At 46.2% G+C, this 18748-nt stretch overlaps 1 protein-coding gene across 4 annotated transcripts in view; it reads left to right on the top strand.

Moving 5' to 3' along the window:
- The window catches only part of DGCR8 (DGCR8 microprocessor complex subunit), a 220167-nt gene that overhangs the window by 168478 nt on the left and 32941 nt on the right, over positions 1 to 18748 (top strand). For all 4 annotated transcript variants that reach the window (XM_029571937.1, XM_029571935.1, XM_029571936.1 and 1 more), the window contains exons 10-12: positions 15021 to 15121; positions 15221 to 15327; positions 15645 to 15772. In XM_029571937.1, coding sequence (XP_029427797.1) covers positions 15021 to 15121; positions 15221 to 15327; positions 15645 to 15772 — 336 coding nt within the window. The remainder of the gene's footprint in view (positions 1 to 15020; positions 15122 to 15220; positions 15328 to 15644; positions 15773 to 18748) is intronic.

Genomic DNA, 18748 nt, shown 5'->3' with positions numbered 1-18748 from the left:
ATTTTGTCAAGGATATGGCAGATACCATTCCCTTCCAGTTACACATTGAGGATGATGTCAGGCAAAAGACTCTAGAAGTACTGCAATTCGTGGACCCACCTAAGAAAGTTTTAGCAGTTCCAGTCCACAAAGTCCTGGTAGAGTTATTGCACAGGTTATGGGAACATCCCTGCTCCATACCCCAGTCAACAAAAGGATGGATGCAACATACTTGGTCCAGCACATCCTAGGCTTTCAAAAGACTCAATTACCTCACCAGTCAGTGGTAGTTGAGTCAGTGCAGAAAAAGTCAAAGAGTAAAAACTCACTCTTCAAACCCGCCAGGCAAAGATAATAGGTTCCTAGACAACATTGGTAGAAAAATGTTTCAAGGTTCTATGTTGGTGTCCAGGATTGCGGCCTACCAATTGTATATGACACAATACCAGCGGAACCTATGGAAACAAATGCAGGAACTCTCTGAAGATCTCCCCCAGCAACTTCAAGAATTCTTTTCAACCATAATTCATAAAGGCCTAGAAGCAGGCAAACATGAGGTTCGTGCAGTGTACGACTCCTTCGAAACTGCATCCAGGATGTCTGCCACTGGTATCAGGGCTTGACAATGGGCCTGGCTTAAGGCATCTGACCTAAGACCTGACATACAGGACAAACTAGCAGATCTCCCTTGCCTAGGAGACAACCTGTTTGGGGATAAGGTTAAAGAAGCGGTTTCTCTCTTGAAAGAACATTCAGAAACTCTAAAACAATTGTCATCTATACCTCAAGAGTCTCAATCATCAAAGAGACTCCCAAAGAAAGACTCCAAATGCCCGTACTATAGGCCGAGGCGATATTATCCATCTCCTACCCGTGGATGGTCATCTAGGCCACCTCAAAGGTCACAGCCTAGACAAGCAAGAGCAGCCAGATCACAACCCCCTCCGCAGACAGGATCCACATTGGGGTTTTGAAGCGATCCCAGGGAACAGCATCCTCTCTCCCAGTCTGACACCAGAAATATCAGTAGGTGGTTGGATCACATTCTTCCATCACAATTGGTCATCCATCACCACAGACCAATGGGTACTTTCTATCACTTCTCAAGGGTACCACTTGGATTTTCTCACTGTACCAAATGACACTCCTCCCACCTCGTTTTGGACAGTAAACGACCAATCCACACTTCTTCAAAAAGAATTATCCACCCTTCTGAGAGCCAGGGCTGTGGAACCAGTTCCCAGGCCTCAGCAGGGCAGAGGATTCTACTCCTGTTATTTCCTCATTCCAAAGAAAACTGGAGGCCTACGTCCCATCCTAGACCTCAGAAATCTCAACTAATTTCTGTGAAGAGAAAAATTCAGGATGGTTTCTCTAGGCACCATGTTACCTCTACTTCAAAAGGAAGATTGGTTCTGTTCTCTGGATCTTCAAGACACTTACACTCACATTCCCATATTCCCTCCTCATCGCAAGTATCTACGATTCCTCATGGGTACTCAACATTTCCAATACAGAGTACTACCATTCGGCCTTGCCTCAGCACCTCGAGTGTTCACAAAGTGTCTAGCAGTGGCTCACTTACACAAACAAGGCATGCACGTGTTTCCTTATCTGGACGATTGGCTTATCAGGAGTCAAACAAAACAAGGAGCGCTCAATTCTCTCAAACTCACAATAAATCTATTCCATTCCTTGGGATTCCTCATCAACTACCAGAAATCCCACTTCACACCATCTCACCTGTTACAGTTCATCGGAGCAGAATTAAACCCCATGACAGCAAGAGCTTTCCTACCAAAGGACTGTGCACGGACACTAGTATCGTTAACAGGGTCTCTACGAGCACGCACACGAATAACAGCGCATCAATGTCTCACACTATTGGGTCACATGGCCTCCACAGTCCATGTCACTCCTATGGCCAGATTAGCCGTGAGACTCACTCAATGGACGCTCAAAAGTCAATGGATACAAGCCATTCAACCACTGTCTTTCCCTATCCGAGTAACTCAAGAACTACACTCCTTGCTCCTCTGGTGGACAAACATGGACAACTTGCTCAAGGGCCTACCTTTCCAACAACCAATTATGCAAGTGACATTAACTACAGATCCATCCACCTCAGGCTGGGGAGCAACTATTGGCCATCTGCAGACCCAAGGTACTTGGACGAAACTCGAAGCAACTTTTCAGATACACTTCCTAGAGCTTTGAGCTATACGTTATGTGCTACATGTGTTCAAGGACTGCCTTTCCCACAAGACTGTTCTGATACAAACAGACAACACAGTAGCCATGTGGTACATCAACAACAGGGAGGTACGGGCTCTTATCTCCTTTGTCAAGAAGCTGCACAGATTTGGGTCTGGGCCCTAACACACTCAATACTTCTACGGGCCACTTATCTAGCAGGCATTCACAACGTAGTTGCAGATCGCTTCAGTCGTCTGTTCCAACCTCACGAGTGGTCTCTAGAGCCCCTAGTAACGGCCAAGATATTTCAACATTGGGGACAACCAACAATAGACCTCTTTGCATCTCCTCTGAATCACAAAGTGGACAAATTCTGTTCTCTACCCAAACGGAAGAACTAGCCAGCCAAGGACGCCTTTGCTCGCCCTTGGAACTCAGGCCTTCTATACACGTATTCTCCAATACCGCTCATAACCAAAACTCTAGTGAAGCTACAACAGGACAGGGGGACCATGATTCTCATAGCCCCGTATTGGCCTCGACAAGTATGGTTTCCCACACTTCTAGACCTCTCAGTCAGGAATCCAGTTCGTCTGGGAGTAGCTCCCACTCTCATAACTCAGGATCAGGGCAGGTTGCGCCATCCCAACCTTCAATCCCTATCCCTGACAGCATGGATGTTGAAAGCTTGATCTTACAACCACTCAATCTCTCAACCAATGTATCTCAAGTGCTTATAGCTTCACGTAAACCTTCAACACGAAAGAACTGTTCTTCGAAATGGAAAAGGTTTACTTTGTGGTGCAGGCAAAAGTATATTGATCCTTTTACCTGCCCCACAACTTCTCTACTAGACTACTTATACTATCTTTCAGACTCTGGTCTCCAGACTTCATCTGTAAGAGTCCATTTAAGTGCAATCTCAAATTACCATCACAAGATGGGAGATGCACCAATATCCATACAACCTCTTGTCAGTAGATTTATGAGAGCTTTAACTCAACTTAAACCACCAATTCGGCCACCAGTCACAGAATGGGACCTAAATCTGGTCTTATCAAGGCTCATGCGTTCTCCTTTTGAACCCATGAATTCCTGTGATCTTAAATTTCTCACATGGAAGACCATCTCCTCATAGCCATTACATCAGCTAGAAGGGTTAGTGAATTATAAGCACTTGTCACGTACTCACCATATACAAAATTCCTACATGACAGAGTTGTTCTCCGTACCCATCCAAAATTCCTTCCCAAGGTGGTTACGGAATTCCACTTGAACCAATCCATAGTTTTACCCACATTTTTTCCAAGGCCTCATTCTCACCAAGGGGAACGGGCCTTACATACCTTGGACTGTAAGCGTGCACTAGCATTTTACTTAGACCACACTGCAGTCCATAGGAAATCCATTCAACTCTTTGTATCTTTTGATCCAAACAAACCGGGTAAGGCAGTGGGTAAGCATACTCTAGCCAACTGGTTAGCAGATTGCATACAGTTTTGCTATGAAAAAGCAGGCCTTCCTCTCCAAGGGTGAGTAAAGGCACATTCAGTAAGAGCAATGTCAACCTCAGTAGCACACTATCGTTCACTGCCAATTCTTGACATATGTAAAGCAGCAACATGGAGTTCTCTTCACACATTTGCAGCTCATTACTGTTTGGACAAACAAGGACCACAAGATGCAGCCTATGGACAATCTGACTTAAAGAACTTGTTCCCACCATAATCCAACTCCTTCCACATCCAACCATTCGTGATTTCAGGCTGCCTCATTTTTCTCCAACAATACACCAGTTGTTGTGCTTATTGCACAAGTTGTCTGCTGTTGGTCCAACACAAACATGACGCAGCCTGTAGCTTGCTAATCACCCATATGTGAGGACTAGCATCCAGCTTGTCCTGGGATAAAGCAAAATTGCTTACCTTGTAATAGGTGTTATCCCAAAACAGCAGGATGTAGTCCTCACGAAACCCACCCGCCACCCCGCGGAGTTGGGTCCGATGTGTTTTATTATTTTATTTTTGGCTAACACAAATTGCTACAAAAAAGACTGAAGGGAGACCCATGTGGCCAGGAATATCATGGCATGCCAAGCATGCTCAGTGGGCACACTGTTCCAGTCAAAAGTTTCTAGAAACTATGACAGAAGTTTTTCCGTATAGGGCTCCATTACTGATGTCACCCATATGTGAGGACTACATCCTGCTGTCCTAGGATAACACCTATTACAAGGTAAGCAATTTTGCTTTCCTTTCTTACCTGTTAATTTTTGTTCCTGGAATACCCCAGATCAGTAGGTTTTGCATCCCTACTGGCAGAGAATAAAACCTTTTCAGGCACTGCTACTTAACAGAGTGCCACCTGCAGTCCCTCAGTATTGACTGTACCCAAGCCTGATGACTACTTCCCAAACTCCAAGGATTTTTCCCTCTAGATCAAGCTGAGGAATAAGTTGGAACTCCCAACAAAACTGAACCCTCAACTTAGAATAATGAAAATACTTCCAATCTCAAAATTACTGAAAACTATGTATAATCTTGTTCCAAGTTCTGCAACTCTTATTTAAGTTCTGCAGCATCCAGAAGCAGGAAAGGTCTTTCAAAATAGTTCTAATAAAAATAAGGAGCCAAGAGTCTAGACTGATCTAGGGTATTCCAGGAACGAAAATTAGCAAGTAAGAACCGATATTCCTGTCCTGTTCATACCTCAGATCAGTCCAGACAAGTGGGATGTATCCAAACCCCTCCACACTGGGTGGAATACCCAAAGACCTGCATGCAGTACACTTTCACCAAACAAGGCCTCTTCTGGGGTCCTGACATCCAAAAGGTAATGTTTAGTAAAAGTGTGCAAAGAAGATCTAGTAACTGCTTGTCAAATCTCCTGCGGAGACACTAATTGACACTCCACCCAGAAGGCTGCCTGCGCCCTAGTTGAATGCACTTGTAATTCCTCTTTACAGATATAGGCCAAAACTGATCTTTACAGATATAGGCCAAAACAATCACCTCCTTTAACCACCTTGCAATTGTGCTCTTAGTTGCTTTGTAACCCTTCTGTGGTCCGACCTCCAAAATCCATTTGTTACCTTGATATCGCAAGGGAACCCGACGCATGTCAAAAAGGTGAAGCTCCCTTGCATGGGGAGAATCAGATGTCTAGTGTGGAAAACCCGGGAATTCCACAGTCTAGCTAAGATGAAATGCCGACACAACCTTAGGAAAAAGTAAGGCCCCACACACAAAGAAACTCAATCATCGGAAATCTGCAAAATAGGATCTCTGCATGATAAGGCATGAAGCTCCGATATTCGTCTCGCCGAACGAATCGCCACCAGGAACACTGTCTTCAGGGTACAATCCTTCAAAGAAGCCCTTCTCAGAGTTTCAAAGGGAGGTCCACACAATACTCTCAGAACCAAATTAAGATTCCAAGACAGGAAAAGTCTACGGACCAGAGGATGCAAATGCTATGTCCGGATGATACGCTAATGGTTGTCCTTGCAACCTCCCTCTGAAACAATCCAAGGCTGCTACCTGGACTCGGAGAGAATTATAGGCTAAACCTTTTGATAAGCCATCTTGCAAAAAAGCTAAGACCTGGGCAGTTTTCGCCTGTAAAAGATCAAAGTCATGAACGCCACACCAGGATTCAAACATTCTCCAAACTCTGATATTCACCAAAGAAGTAGAATATCTTCTAGCCTCAAGAAGAGGAGTAATCATCGGCTCTGAATACCCCTTCAAGCGGAAACATCTCCTTTCCAAAGCCAGGCTGCTAGACAGAAGTTACCCACCTGTTCCGAAAAGTTGGGTCCCTACCACAGCAATCCTCTCTGGTAGTTTAACCAAATGGGCCCTTCCACTGCCAGCTGAATTAGATCCGTAAATCGATGCAAAGTAACACTCTACCTATGAGCAGTCATGGGGGGAACACATAGCAGAAGACTCACTGGCCACGGCTGAACCCTGTGGAGACTAACTCACTTGAGCGACTGAAAAACCTGCTCGCCTTGGCATTCTGCATTGCCATGAGATCGAACTGGGGCTGCCCCACCTGCACCAAATGAGGGCAAAGACCTCCACCGACAGCTCCCATTCCCTCTGGTCCAGCTGTTGTCTGCTGAGGTAGTCCACATGCACATTGTCCACACTTGCCATGTGTGAAGCTGCTAGATGAAGTTCGGCTCAGGCCTTTGAACATATGTCCGCTGACCAATTACACAACCACAGGAGTCTCCAAGTGGCTACTGTGGACACTATATTCCTGGCTGAAGTCCGAACCATATCATAAAGGGCATCCGCCACATAGGCCACCTCCGCCTCCATCAGAGCTTTCTGGCCAGATTCAGCAGAGGTCCCTGATGTTGTCTTCTGTGCCTTTTGTACCCAGCACAAACCAGTTCTCTGCATTAGGCTAGACTGCAGCTCTAAGTCAAGACCTCAAACAGCCTCTTTAACAAGATCTCTAGCTTCCGGTCCTGAACATCTTTCAACGCCGCAGACCCTATCACTGGGATGATGGCCTTCTTCGTCACCTCCAACACTGCCGCATCCACTTTTGGCAGCTTCTAAAGCTCTAAAGTGTCTTCTGGCAAGGGATATAATTTGGCCATACCCTGGCTACATTCAGTCCTGCCTCCAGGAAATCCCATTCCCTGTTATTCATAATCTTCACCTTTGGCAGTCCACGCAGTCTGTCCAACACCGGGTTTACACTCTCATTGTCAGACTCCTCCTGCGCCACTTTAATCCCCAATTCTTCCAGAACTGGGGTTGAGAGGCCGCAACTCCTTCTTACAGAACAATCTCACCACCCTAGGGTCATCCCCTTCCATGAGAGGAACATCCTCTGCATCCTGGTCACTACCGACCAGGCCAGTCACAGGCTCCAAACCCGACCAGCTCCCTGGTCAACACGCGCATCCCCATGAAGATAGTCACTTTCAGATTCCTCAGAGTACTACTCCTCCACTCTGAATCGTCCCAGGCCCAGCAGGTGAAGAATGCCCCCTCGACCTGGGAAGTGCCTCCACTTACCCGCTGCTGCTTTCTTAGTGAGGTAGGCTTCATGCAGCAACAATACAAAATTTGCGGAAAATCCATCACACTTCCCATCTTCTACAGCTGCTAGGTCCTCCCCTGGTTCCGCTGCCTCCTTTCTACCTTCTCCAGACTGCTGTACTGGAGAAAGCGGGGAAGAGGAGACCCTGCACTCCCTCTCCATGGTGGGCCTCCTGCCATGTGGAGATAAAATGGCCGCCGTCTCCTTCAGCTCTGGTGCTTCTTGGGCAGGACCTGCAGAACGGGTGCAGTGTCCACCTGCTGAGCCCTCTGCCGAGGTCCCTTTGCCTCCAGAGGCACAACTGCTGCAGAGTAGGGCTGCACTGAAGTGTGATCGCCTCCCCCCCGCAGGCCCGACAGACTTTCCTGTGCTTAGCAGGAGGTGGTATGAAGAGAGACGCGGCTTGTGGTTAAAAATAAACTCCAAGCGGGAGAAAGACAGCTCCGACGCTGCTGCCGATGCAGTCCGTCCTGGGTGCTGAAAATCGCACGAGCTGTGCGCCTTTCTCTTCACCCTAATGGAGCTGACCACCGCTGCTGAGAAAAAAGGCCTCCCCAGCACTTAAAAAAAAAAAAAAAAAAGCCCCTGAGCAACCCTTAGAAACAAAGGGAAGTTATACTTTCCTGCTTCTGGGTGATGCAGTCAGCCGGACTGGGTCAGAAGGCCTCTGGGAACGAGGGAACCAGGATCCGTGACTTTCCCTCCCCCCTGGAAATCAAGGGTCAAGCCTGGCTGGGAATTTCCAACCCCCCTGCTCATCCTGTTCCACCAGAGGAATGGCCCATGAAGGAACAGAGCACTGTCTTACCTCTTCTGCCTTTTTTTTTGTAACTCTGTTCTAAGTTTTACAATTCCTTTTTTTTTCTTTTTAAACTAAGCTCAGACTGCAGGTTTGCACCTCTGCCATCTGCTGGAGACAGAGAAATATTGAGGGGCTGCAGGTGATACTCTATGTAGTAGTACCTGAAAAGTTTTTATTCTCTGCCTCCATCTGCTGGTAGGGATGCAAAACCCATTTGTCTGGACTGATCTGGGGTATGAACAGGAACCTTCTACTACGTATTTGGCAGTAGGAAGAAGAAGAATATCCCTAAACTGATTTTAATTTGAAGAGTGTAATGTGTACTGAGAATTGTCCTGGTGAGTTGACTCAAGAGCCTTGGGTTTGGGAATGACTTCAGTGACATCTGTGATCAGGAAAAGGAAAGGTAATTAAGTATATTGGATGCCTTCAGACAACTGAGTATGAACATATGAATTGCTGCAATGGTTCAGACTAAAGGTCTATCTTGCCCAGCAACCTGACAGTGGCAGACCATGGCTGCTTAGCAGAAGTGTGTTAAGACATGTGCAAGTTGTCAATCTACTGTCAGACCTTTCCAGTTGTGAGATCCTTTGTAGTTCTTTACGACCAACTTTGGTTTGGATTATCTGGCATAATTGTGTATCTGCACAATGACACCTCACTATTTTTTTGCTAGATGGTTTATAAATATGTTGAACAACATATTTATAACACTGAAAACTAACCTTCCTGTTCATACCCGGATCGGTCCAGAGTCCTGGGTTTTGCCTCCCTTCCAGTAGATGGAGACTGAAAACATTTCTGCATCTCCCAATTAAATAAAAAACAAAAACAAAAAACAAAACAGGGATGGGATCCATCAGGTCTAGAGGACACATATAAAGAGCAGGTAGTAAAATACTGCACGGAGCGGCAGTAGCCACAGAGGCATTCACGGAGCGGGATGCCAGTGGCCAGTGGTAGGTGTCCATATAAAGAGCAGGTAGTAAAATACTGCACAGAGCGGCAGTAGCCACAGAGGCATTCACGGAGCGGGATGCCAGTGGCCGGTGGTAGGTGTCCACCTTCACAGAGTAGAAGGATGAAGGGCAGTAGGTGTCCATATAAAGAGCAGGTAGTAAAATACTGCACAGAGCGGCAGTAGCCACAGAGGCATTCACGGAGCGGGATGCCAGTGGCCAGTGGTAGGTGTCCACCTTCACGGAGCGGAAGGATGGAGGGCTGTCATCTCCCAATTAAATAAATAATAAAAAAACCCAGGGATGGGATCCATCAGTTCTAGAGGACGCATATAAAGAGCAGGTAGTAAAACACTGCATGGAGCGGCAGTAGCCACAGAGGCATTAACGGAGCGGGATGCCAGTGGCCGGTGGTAGGTGTCCACCTTCACAGAGTAGAAGGATGAAGGGCATCCATCTCCCAATTAAAAAAAGAAAAGAAAAAAAGAAAAAAAAACAGGGATGGGTTCATGGGCTTATAGGTATTACCAATTATTAGGCTTTTCAATATTTGATGATAGTTAATGTGACTTTCAAGGCATTCTTCACTTTCGGTGCATGTCCGGCATGACTCCTTGCTTCAATGACAGGGGAAAAGAAAAACTGATACTTCACACATTTCCAGCATTGCCCTCTGCTTCATGGCAGAGAGCTATGCTGCCGCTTACCCAACTAATCAAACTTAATATTTCACTTGGAAGCAGCTCCAGCACTGCTCTCTACATTAATGGTGGGGGTGAAAAGGGAATTAGAACATAAGGTTACTAAGAGCCAAGAGAAACAGTTAAGTATGAGAACAAATGTGTGAAGCTTGCTGGGCAGACTGGATGGACCGGTTGGTCTTCTTCTGCCGTCATTTCTATGTTTCTATGTTTCTATATAACCTGGTGTGCCACCAGTATTTCTGTCTCCAGAAGATGGTAGAGGTGCAAATCCTGCAGTGTTTTAAAAAAAAAAAATAAATTTAGGATTTCTCCCAGGAAGTTGCTAGGCCTTGGTGAGCTATCCCTCCTGGTATTTAGGTGGATGAGCAGGGGTTTGAGAACCCTTCTCTGGCTCGGTCCTTTCGCTGCTGGGGGTGGACAACTGTTGTGCCAGTTCCTGCCCTCCCAGGAGAACTCTTGTCCTGCAGCTCTTCTTCCACCCAGGGAAGTACTTTTTTTTTTTTTTTTCATTTTGATCTTCTCTGATTAGTTTAAAAATAAAAGAGAAAGCAAGCCAATCGAGTGGTGGCAGGCAAAGTGACAGTATTACAGCAGTTGAGAAGGCTACAGGAGGTACCAGTCAAGTTTGTTTTGATGGTGGAGTTTTCAGGTGGCAGGGCTCATCAGGCCTACTTATCCGGCATGGTGGCGTCTTGGTCGGCTGATGGCACACAGCAGTACCTGCTGCTCATTTGGCGATGCGCACGCACAATTCTTGCGCACCGGACTCTGCTCCCTATGCCTTTCTGGTGGAGAGGGCGGATCGAGGCAACCAGAGGTAACGTTGGAATGGCAAGGCAAGTAGAAAAGAAGCATGGGAGCACTTCAGAAGGCTGCAAGTACCTTCCCACCAGGCATGGGAATATTGGCCATGTTTTCTTCAGCCGAAGGAGCTTCAGTGCCTTTGTGAGGTGGTCTGAGGATCTTCCTCCTCCGTTGTCTCCGGCAGTTCAGAGCTCCATGAACAGGATGGAGCCTGATTCAGATGAAGAGGGAGGACCTCCTTAGTGATGAGTCTGAGGACCCTTCAGTGTTTTCCACTGAGTTTGTGTTGCTTATGCATAAGGGCATACTTGGCAAGGAAAGCAGCTGGGAGGCATTGTTTGGTCTCATGGATCCCTTGGATTGCTTCCTGGTAAAAGACCTAGGAGTTCAAGGGATCATATTCCTAGGCAGGCTCACAGGGTCCTCAGGATGATAGCACAATTGGTAGTCCAGATGAAGGCTCTGAAGATTCAAATGAAATAGTTCTGCCAGTAACTGCCTCTTCTGACCCTACTGCTCCAGATACTAACCCGGATGTGGCGGAGCAGGTCCATCCCCTGTTCCTCCTATTGGAGGGCGTCTGACTCTGTTTTAGGAGGAGTGGACCAAAACGACAGACCAGTGGGTCCTAAGCATGATAAGAGACTGTTATGTGATAGAATTCTCTAGACCGCTTGGAGACTTGTTCATGGTCTCCCCTTGCGCTCCATTCAGCATAAGGAAGATAGTCCAAGAAAGATCGTTTAGAGGTTGGGAGCTATCATTCCTGTGTCTTCAGGCGAACAAAGATCGGAAGGTATTCCATATATTTTGTAGTAGCAAAAAAGGAAGGGTCTTTCCATCCAATTTTAGATTTGAAAAAGGTGAATGTGGCTCTCAGGGTTCCTAGTTTTTGCATGGAAACCCTGTGCTTGGTCATTGCAGCAGTGTGTAAAGGAGAGTTCTTGGCTTCTCTAGACTTGACCTAGGCATATCTGCACATAACAATCGGCCCAGATCACTAACAATTCCTGAGATTCATAATCCTCGGGAGGCATTTTCAGGTTTTTGTGCCCTTTCTTTGTTTGGCAACAGCTCCACATACATTTACCAAGGTGATGATAGTTGTGACTGTGGCACTCCAGAAAGAAAGGCATTCTGGTTCACCCCTATCTGGATGACTGGCTCATTTGAGTGAAGTCAGAAGTCCTCTGTGGTCAAGCAGTGATTCAGGTCCTACAGCAGTTGAGGTTTCTAGGGTGGATGGTGAATCTGGTGAAAGGCCATCTCACCCCTTGTTATATTCTGGAGTTCTTAGGCATGCGCTTTAATACCAAGATAGGAAAGGTTTCTCTTACTGAGGGTTGCATTCTCAAGCTGCAAATGCAGGTTCGCAAGCTGAATGCTGTGGTGCCCAGGGACTAGGGCTACCTTCAGGTTCTAGGCTCTATGGCATCGACATTGAAGCTAGTTCCTTGAGCTTTTGCACACATTTGACCTCTGAAAAAGTCTCTTCTTTCCCGGTGGGATCCTTTATCGGAACAGTTTCATTTTCCGTTGTCTCTCGAGGAGGGTGCCAGGTCAAGTCTTTCATGGTGGCTTGGTCCGGCCCATCTGAGTCACGGAGTGGACTTGGATGTTCCCGACTGGGTGGTAGTTACCACCGATGCCAGTCTCACCGGATGGGGTGCAGTGTGCCACAGTCAGTCGGCCCAGAGCAATGATCCAAGGAAGAGGCATCCTGGTCTATCAAGCGATTGGAAACTAGGGTGGTGCATTTCGCGTTACTTGCCTTTCTGCCTCTATTACACGACCACCCAGTGCGCATCTTGTCAGACAACGCAACCACAGTGGCTTATATCAATCGATAAGAGGGAAACCAAGAGTCGGGGGGTAGCCCTGGAGTTGTTTCTCTTGGTGGGACAGCATTTGACATTGTTGGTGATGTTCCAAATAGCCGGACAATTTTCAAGCAGATTTTCTCAGTCACCAGAAGCTGAACCCTGGGGAGTGGGAGTTGTCGGAGGAGACAATGGCTCTTCTGTGTCGCAGGTGGGACATTCCCCGCCTGGACTTGGTGTCTCAATGGAATGCCAAGGCACCCTACTTCTTCAGTCGCAGAAGAGAGCATGGAGCAGAAGGAGTCGATGCCCTAGTTCTACCTTGGCCCTGAGGGATTCTTCTTTGTGTGTTCCCCCATGGCCACTGTTGGGCAAGGTGATAAGGCGGCTAGAAAATCTGGGAGAAGTGATCCTGGTGGCGCCACAGTGGCCACGGTGGCTGTGGTTTGCGGACATGATCACTTTGGTGGTAGATGGACCGTTGCGGCTCGCTTATCTGTTGAAGCTTCTTTATAAGGGACAATATTTTCGGATCAGGCAGACCGTTTTTGTCTCGTGGCTTGGCTTTCGAGAGGAAGCGTTTGAGAAGGAAAGGCTTTTCAGAGGATGTCATTTTCACGTTGTTGCAGGCTAAAAGCCCTCTGCTTTCTTGTCTTATGAGAGGATCTGGAGAGTCTGAGGCCTGGTATTACGAATCAGGGAGTAAGACCTACTCAGACCTTGGTAGCACACATCTTAACCTTTTTGCAGAAAGGGTTGGTGAAGGGCTTGGCCTTTAAGTCTCAAGGTGCAGGTGGCAGCCTTGGGCTGTCTTTCTGGCAAGGTACATGGAATGTCTTTAGCCGCTCATCCGGATGTGGTGCTTTTTCTTTGTGGGGCAAAACATCTGCATCCTCCAGTGTGGAAAATATGTTCTTCCTGGAGTCTTAACTTTGGTCCTATAAGGAATGTGTGTGGCTCCTTTTGAGCCTTTAAGGAGGGCAACTGTAAAGGATTTCACTTTGAAGGTAGTTTCTGGTGGCAATTTCTCTGGCCAGAAGAATTTTGGAGCTTCAAGCGTTGTCGTGTAAAAAGCCCTTTTTGAAGATCTGATTCCAGGATCTCATTTGTGTACGGTGCCCTCTTTTATCCTGAAGGTTGTATCTGCGTTCCATTTGAGTCAGATGGTAAAGCTTCCAGCTTTCCCATATTTGGACGCGTCGACACCGTACATGAGGGTTCTGCAGTGTTTGGATGTAAAGCGAGCTTTGTTGTGTTACCTCAAGATCGCCAATAGCTTCTGGGTGTCTGACCATCTTTGTGTTATGGAGTGGGCCTAAGAAGGGGCAGAAAGCCTCAAAATCCATGATTGTGCAGTGGTTGAAGGGAGGCTATAGGCTCAGCTTATATCTGTAAGGGGCGACCTGTTCCGGTGGGATTGAGGGCTCACTCTGTTCAGTCGCAGACGGCCTCTTGGGCTGAGTGCCAGCAGGTGTCGCCGCAGGAGATTTGTCATGCGGCCACTTGGACGTTATTGCACACTTTCGTCAGACATTATCACTTGGATGTCCCGGCTCCAGAGGCCATGGGCTTTGGTGAGAATGTTCTTTGAGTGGGACTCTCGTAATCGCACCCTAACTAGGGAAGCTTGGGTACATCCCAGGAGTCTGGACTGATCCGGGTATGAACAGGAAAGGAAAAATTGGTTCTTATCTGCTAATTTTCTTTCTTGGAATACCACAGATCAGTCCAGAGTCCCCACCCTGTTTGAGGAGGAGAGTTCGCTTGTACTTTTGTATGTATGCTGCAGAATTGCTCAGATTTCAGGATTGTTCTCCTGATTACTGATTGGAAAAAGAGGATTTTTCCATTGCAGGATTCCACCAATTCTCCTACTCGTGGGAGGTTGTTCAATTTCATTAGGGTTTTTATGGTATGAATTTTGGCTTGGGTACAGGTCAATACTGAGGGTCTGCAGATGGCACATCAGGTTATATGCCAGTGTTAGTTAAACTTTGTCTCCATTTGCTGGAAGGGAAGCAAAACCCAGGACTTTGGACTGATCCGTGGTATTCCAGGAATGAAAATTAAGTAATAACCAATTTTCCTATTTAGTCTTAGCCTTTATGATCTGTGAGAAGGCTTTTTTCTTTTATCCCATGGCAGCTTGGTTTCATTAAGAGTCTTTAGTGGACTGTAAGAGCTGTAGAGGTAAAAGTGTAGTTAAGATCTAGTAGCTCCAAATAAAGGGAGCATAATTCTCAGAGCAACATCTCTACTCCTGCATTATGGAAGGGTTCTATTCCCATCTCACCCTAATAACCAGCCATCAGGAAGAGAACTGAGATGAGCTGTTTAATAAATATCTTGTTTGCATTTTTTGATCCTTAGACTTTTGAGGTTGCCACCTCATGAAAGCATACTTTTACTGACAACCTAATTTTTTTTTTGTGGCCGCACAATTTACCATTGCCATTTTATGCAGAGCTGAACTTAACTTTGCTGAGATTCACCCCTTTATAGCCTTAACAAGCCTATAGGACCCAGAGACTGCTCAAGACACTCATGAAATTACTGAAATGAAATTATTTTTATGGATATTTGGTTGGGGGCAGTAGGGGGCTGTCAGTAAATTTACTGACAGTTGGCAGCCCAGTTGGGACTATATGGTAGATAAGTCTAATGGAGGTTTTTATTCATTTTGTAGTATTTTAACCATGTCAGTATTGAGGACTCACGGGTATATGAACTGACCAATAAAGCTGGACTGTTGTCTCCATATCAGATTCTCCATGAGTGCCTTAAAAGGTGAGGCTTTGAAAGACACAATTCTTCCCAATCACTAGCATTAGACTTCATGACCTGCATCAGTGACCTACATAATTTTGTTCCTATTTTCTTCCTCAGAAATCATGGAATGGGTGACACATCCATTAAGTTTGAAGTAATTCCTGGTAAAAATCAGAAGAGTGAATATATTATGGCCTGTGGTAGGCACACTGTGCAGGGCTGGTGTAAGTGCACATTCTACTTCCTGTCTGCTTTGTCCTTGATCCTTAACCTTGCCTTTCTAGTGCGACCTTTATTTTCCGGCTTGAAATTTCTCCTCAGTTTGATATTTCTTTATTCAATTTTTGCTCCAAATGTGTGGAAAATGGATTGTGTGAAAGCATTGGAGAGTCCTGTAATTCATAGCATGTACCATATCCCTTCATTGTCTAGAAATGGTCTTATTACATTGTATCAAAAGTACAATTTTGAGCTAAGTTATTAGGCAGGAAGATTAATCTTGTTTTAATGTTATGCTGATTCTTAATTGACTTCTATATAGGCAAGAACAAGAGAGTTGGGAAACAGCTGGCTTCTCAGAAAATCCTGCAACTGTTACACCCACATGTGAAGAACTGGGGCTCTTTACTGCGCATGTATGGCAGAGAGAGCAACAAGATGGTCAAACAGGTAATATCCTGGCTTCAGAACATATTCTGTTCAATCCTGTAGCAGAAGGGATGCCCCCCTCCCCATACAGTACTAAACTTCTTTCCTAATCTCCCACACTAAGCAGCAGTTGGGGACAGTGAGGTCTGGAAGAGACAGTGCAGAGAGTTTGATCAGACCCTGTAGGCCACTACCAGACATATAGCGAATTCACTAATACATTTAAAGAACGTTAGACACATTCCTACTCCCATAGCAACCTAAAACTTAACTAGGAACTGATCAAAATTGAGATAAAGGCAGCAGTCTAGCAGCAAGAGGGGGGCTTCCCAGTCTTTTGCATCGAGTGACACATGTATGATTTGTTACCCACCGGTGAGAAGTTATACATGTGCATGCAATGCAAAAAGCTCCTGGCTCTCAGAGAACGAGTCCGATCTCTGAAGGCTAAAGTGGCAGACCTGGAGGAGCTGAGGCAGACAGAGAGGTATATAGATGAGACCTTCAGGGACATAGTAGCCAAGTTCCAACTTCAGACTGGCAGCCCTGGTGCTGCCTTGGAGGAAGAAGGTCTCATGATTGGAGAGCATCAACCTGGTGTAGCAGGAAAGGATCCTGTATCAAGGACCTGCTCTCCAGGTGATGCACTGTCCTTTCGTACCGAGGATATCTCCCCAAGGCCTACTGCCCAGGAGGGAAGGGTTAGGTCGGCCGTCATAGTTGGTGATTCGATTATTAGGAATGTAGACAGATGGGTGGCTGGTGGGCGTGAGGATCGCCTGGTAACATGCCTACCTGGTGCGAAGGTGGCGGACCTCACGCATCACCTAGATAGGATTTTAGACAGTGCTGGGGAGGAGCCGGCTGTCGTGGTACATGTGGGCACCAACAACATAGGAAAATGTGGGAAGAAGTTTCTGGAACCCAAATTTAGGCTCTTAGGTAGAAAACTTAAATCCAGAACCTCCAGGGTAGCATTCTCTGAAATGCTCCCTGTTCCACGTGCAGGTCACCAGAAGCAGTCAGAGCTCCGGAGTCTCAATGTGTGGATGAGACGATGGTGCAAGGAAGAGGGATTCAGTTTTGTTAGGAACTGGGGAACCTTTTTGGGAAGTGGGAGTCTTCCGAAGGGATGGGCTCCACCTTAACCAGGGTGGAACCAGACTGCTGGTGCTAACCTTTAAAAAGGAGATAGAGCAGCTTTTAAACTAGAACAAAGGGGAAAGCCGACAGTCGCTCAGCAGCGCATGGTTCGGAGAGAGGTATCTTCAAAGGATACTAATGATGCATTAGAATTAGGGCATCCTGACAGTGAGGTTCCAATAATAAAAAAAGTAGTCCAAGTGCCTGTAACTAAAAACTCACCTGAGCTAAAAAATTCTAACTTATCCATATCAATTAAAAAGCAGAATGAAAATACAAACAAAAAACAAACTTTGAAATGTTTGTATGCTAATGCCAGAAGTCTTAAGAAGTAAGATGGGAGAATTAGAATGTATAGCAGTGAATGATGACATAGACTTAATTGGCATCTCAAGAGACATGGTGGAAGGAGGACAACCAATGGGGCAGTGCTATACCGGGGTACAAACTATATTGCAAAGACAGAGAGGAGCACCCGGGAGGCGGTGTGGTGCTTTAGGATGGCATAGAGTCCAACAGGATAAACATCCTGCATGAGACTAAATGCACAATTGAATCTTCATGGGTAGAAATCCCTTGTGTGTCGGGGAAGACTATAGTGATAGGAGTATACACCTGGTCAAGATGGTGAGACTGACAGTGAAATGCTAAGAGAAATTAGGGAAGCTAACCAAATTGATAGTGCGGTAATAATGGGAGACTTCAATTACCCCAAATGAAGAAGGAGCAAACCCTTGCACGTAAGCAAGTATCACACAACACTGGTGCAAGATCAAAGTTTAATCACCACAATTTCTATGGTGGTTATTAGCAATTCCAATAATGAAAGGAATCAATTTTTTTTTTTTTATAGTGGCAACTCCATGCGTTCAACAGAACAGAATTCAAACAGGTCCCCCGACACGGTCCCGTGTTTCGCTGGGCTGCTTCGGGAGGGACCAGGGGTATATTATAATCTAAGACATAAAACAAATATCAATGAGTATAAATAATGGTGAAAAAGGGGCTACACAGTACCGAACTTTACGAATGTACATACCTTTATGAAAATACCCGGAGCGCGCAAGCTCACACAGGTGTGGGGCATTTAAACACAGAAAAGGCGCGAACGTGACAGCTCTCGCGAGAGCTGTCAACTTACAGCTGATCTCGGCGGATCCGCACAGTGGATACCCATCTAATAAAACAGGTACCACTCAATTTCTTTATTGAGGCCAGAGGGGGCTACCGTGTCTAAAATAAAGATCCATCTCTGCTCCCTCCTGCCTAGGATCTCGGGGTAGTTGCCTCCCCGGGGAGGGCGGCGCACAACCTCGATCACCAGGAAGGAGAGATCAGAGATGGTATGTTCGCATTCAAGCCAGTGAGACACCAGGGGTTCATCAAGTCTATTTAAACGAATATTAGAACAATGTTCAATTATTCGAGTTTTTAACATACGTGTAGTTTTGCCCACGTAGAGCAACGGGCATGGGCACTTCACAATATATATCACCCCTTTAGTGAGACAGTCCGATGAAGAGCGAAGTTTAAACACCCGCCCCGTGCGTGGATGTATAAATTCTGACATATCGGCTGTGTGGCTGCACATTGTGCAATGACCACAAGGACCATGTGTTCCTAAATTGTCAGACGGATCAGTGAATGGGTAAGTGTGCACTAGCCTGTCCCGTAGATTTTTGCCACGCTTAAAAGTAAAACGAAGCGGGCCATGTAACAGTTCAGTGAGTGAAAGTGCCGACCAGTGTCGCCGTATCGTCTCAGCAATGGTACTCCCCATTATTGAGAATGGCAAAATACAGTTGTTAGATTCATCAGGCAAACTGGAGGATGGTAAAAATAGCCAGTCCCGGT

Source organism: Rhinatrema bivittatum, chromosome 11 (genome assembly GCF_901001135.1).
Source record: "Rhinatrema bivittatum chromosome 11, aRhiBiv1.1, whole genome shotgun sequence".
NCBI lineage: Eukaryota > Metazoa > Chordata > Amphibia > Gymnophiona > Rhinatrematidae > Rhinatrema > Rhinatrema bivittatum.
Note: the sequence above shows the minus strand (reverse complement) of the source record. Positions and strands in the feature narration are given on the sequence as shown.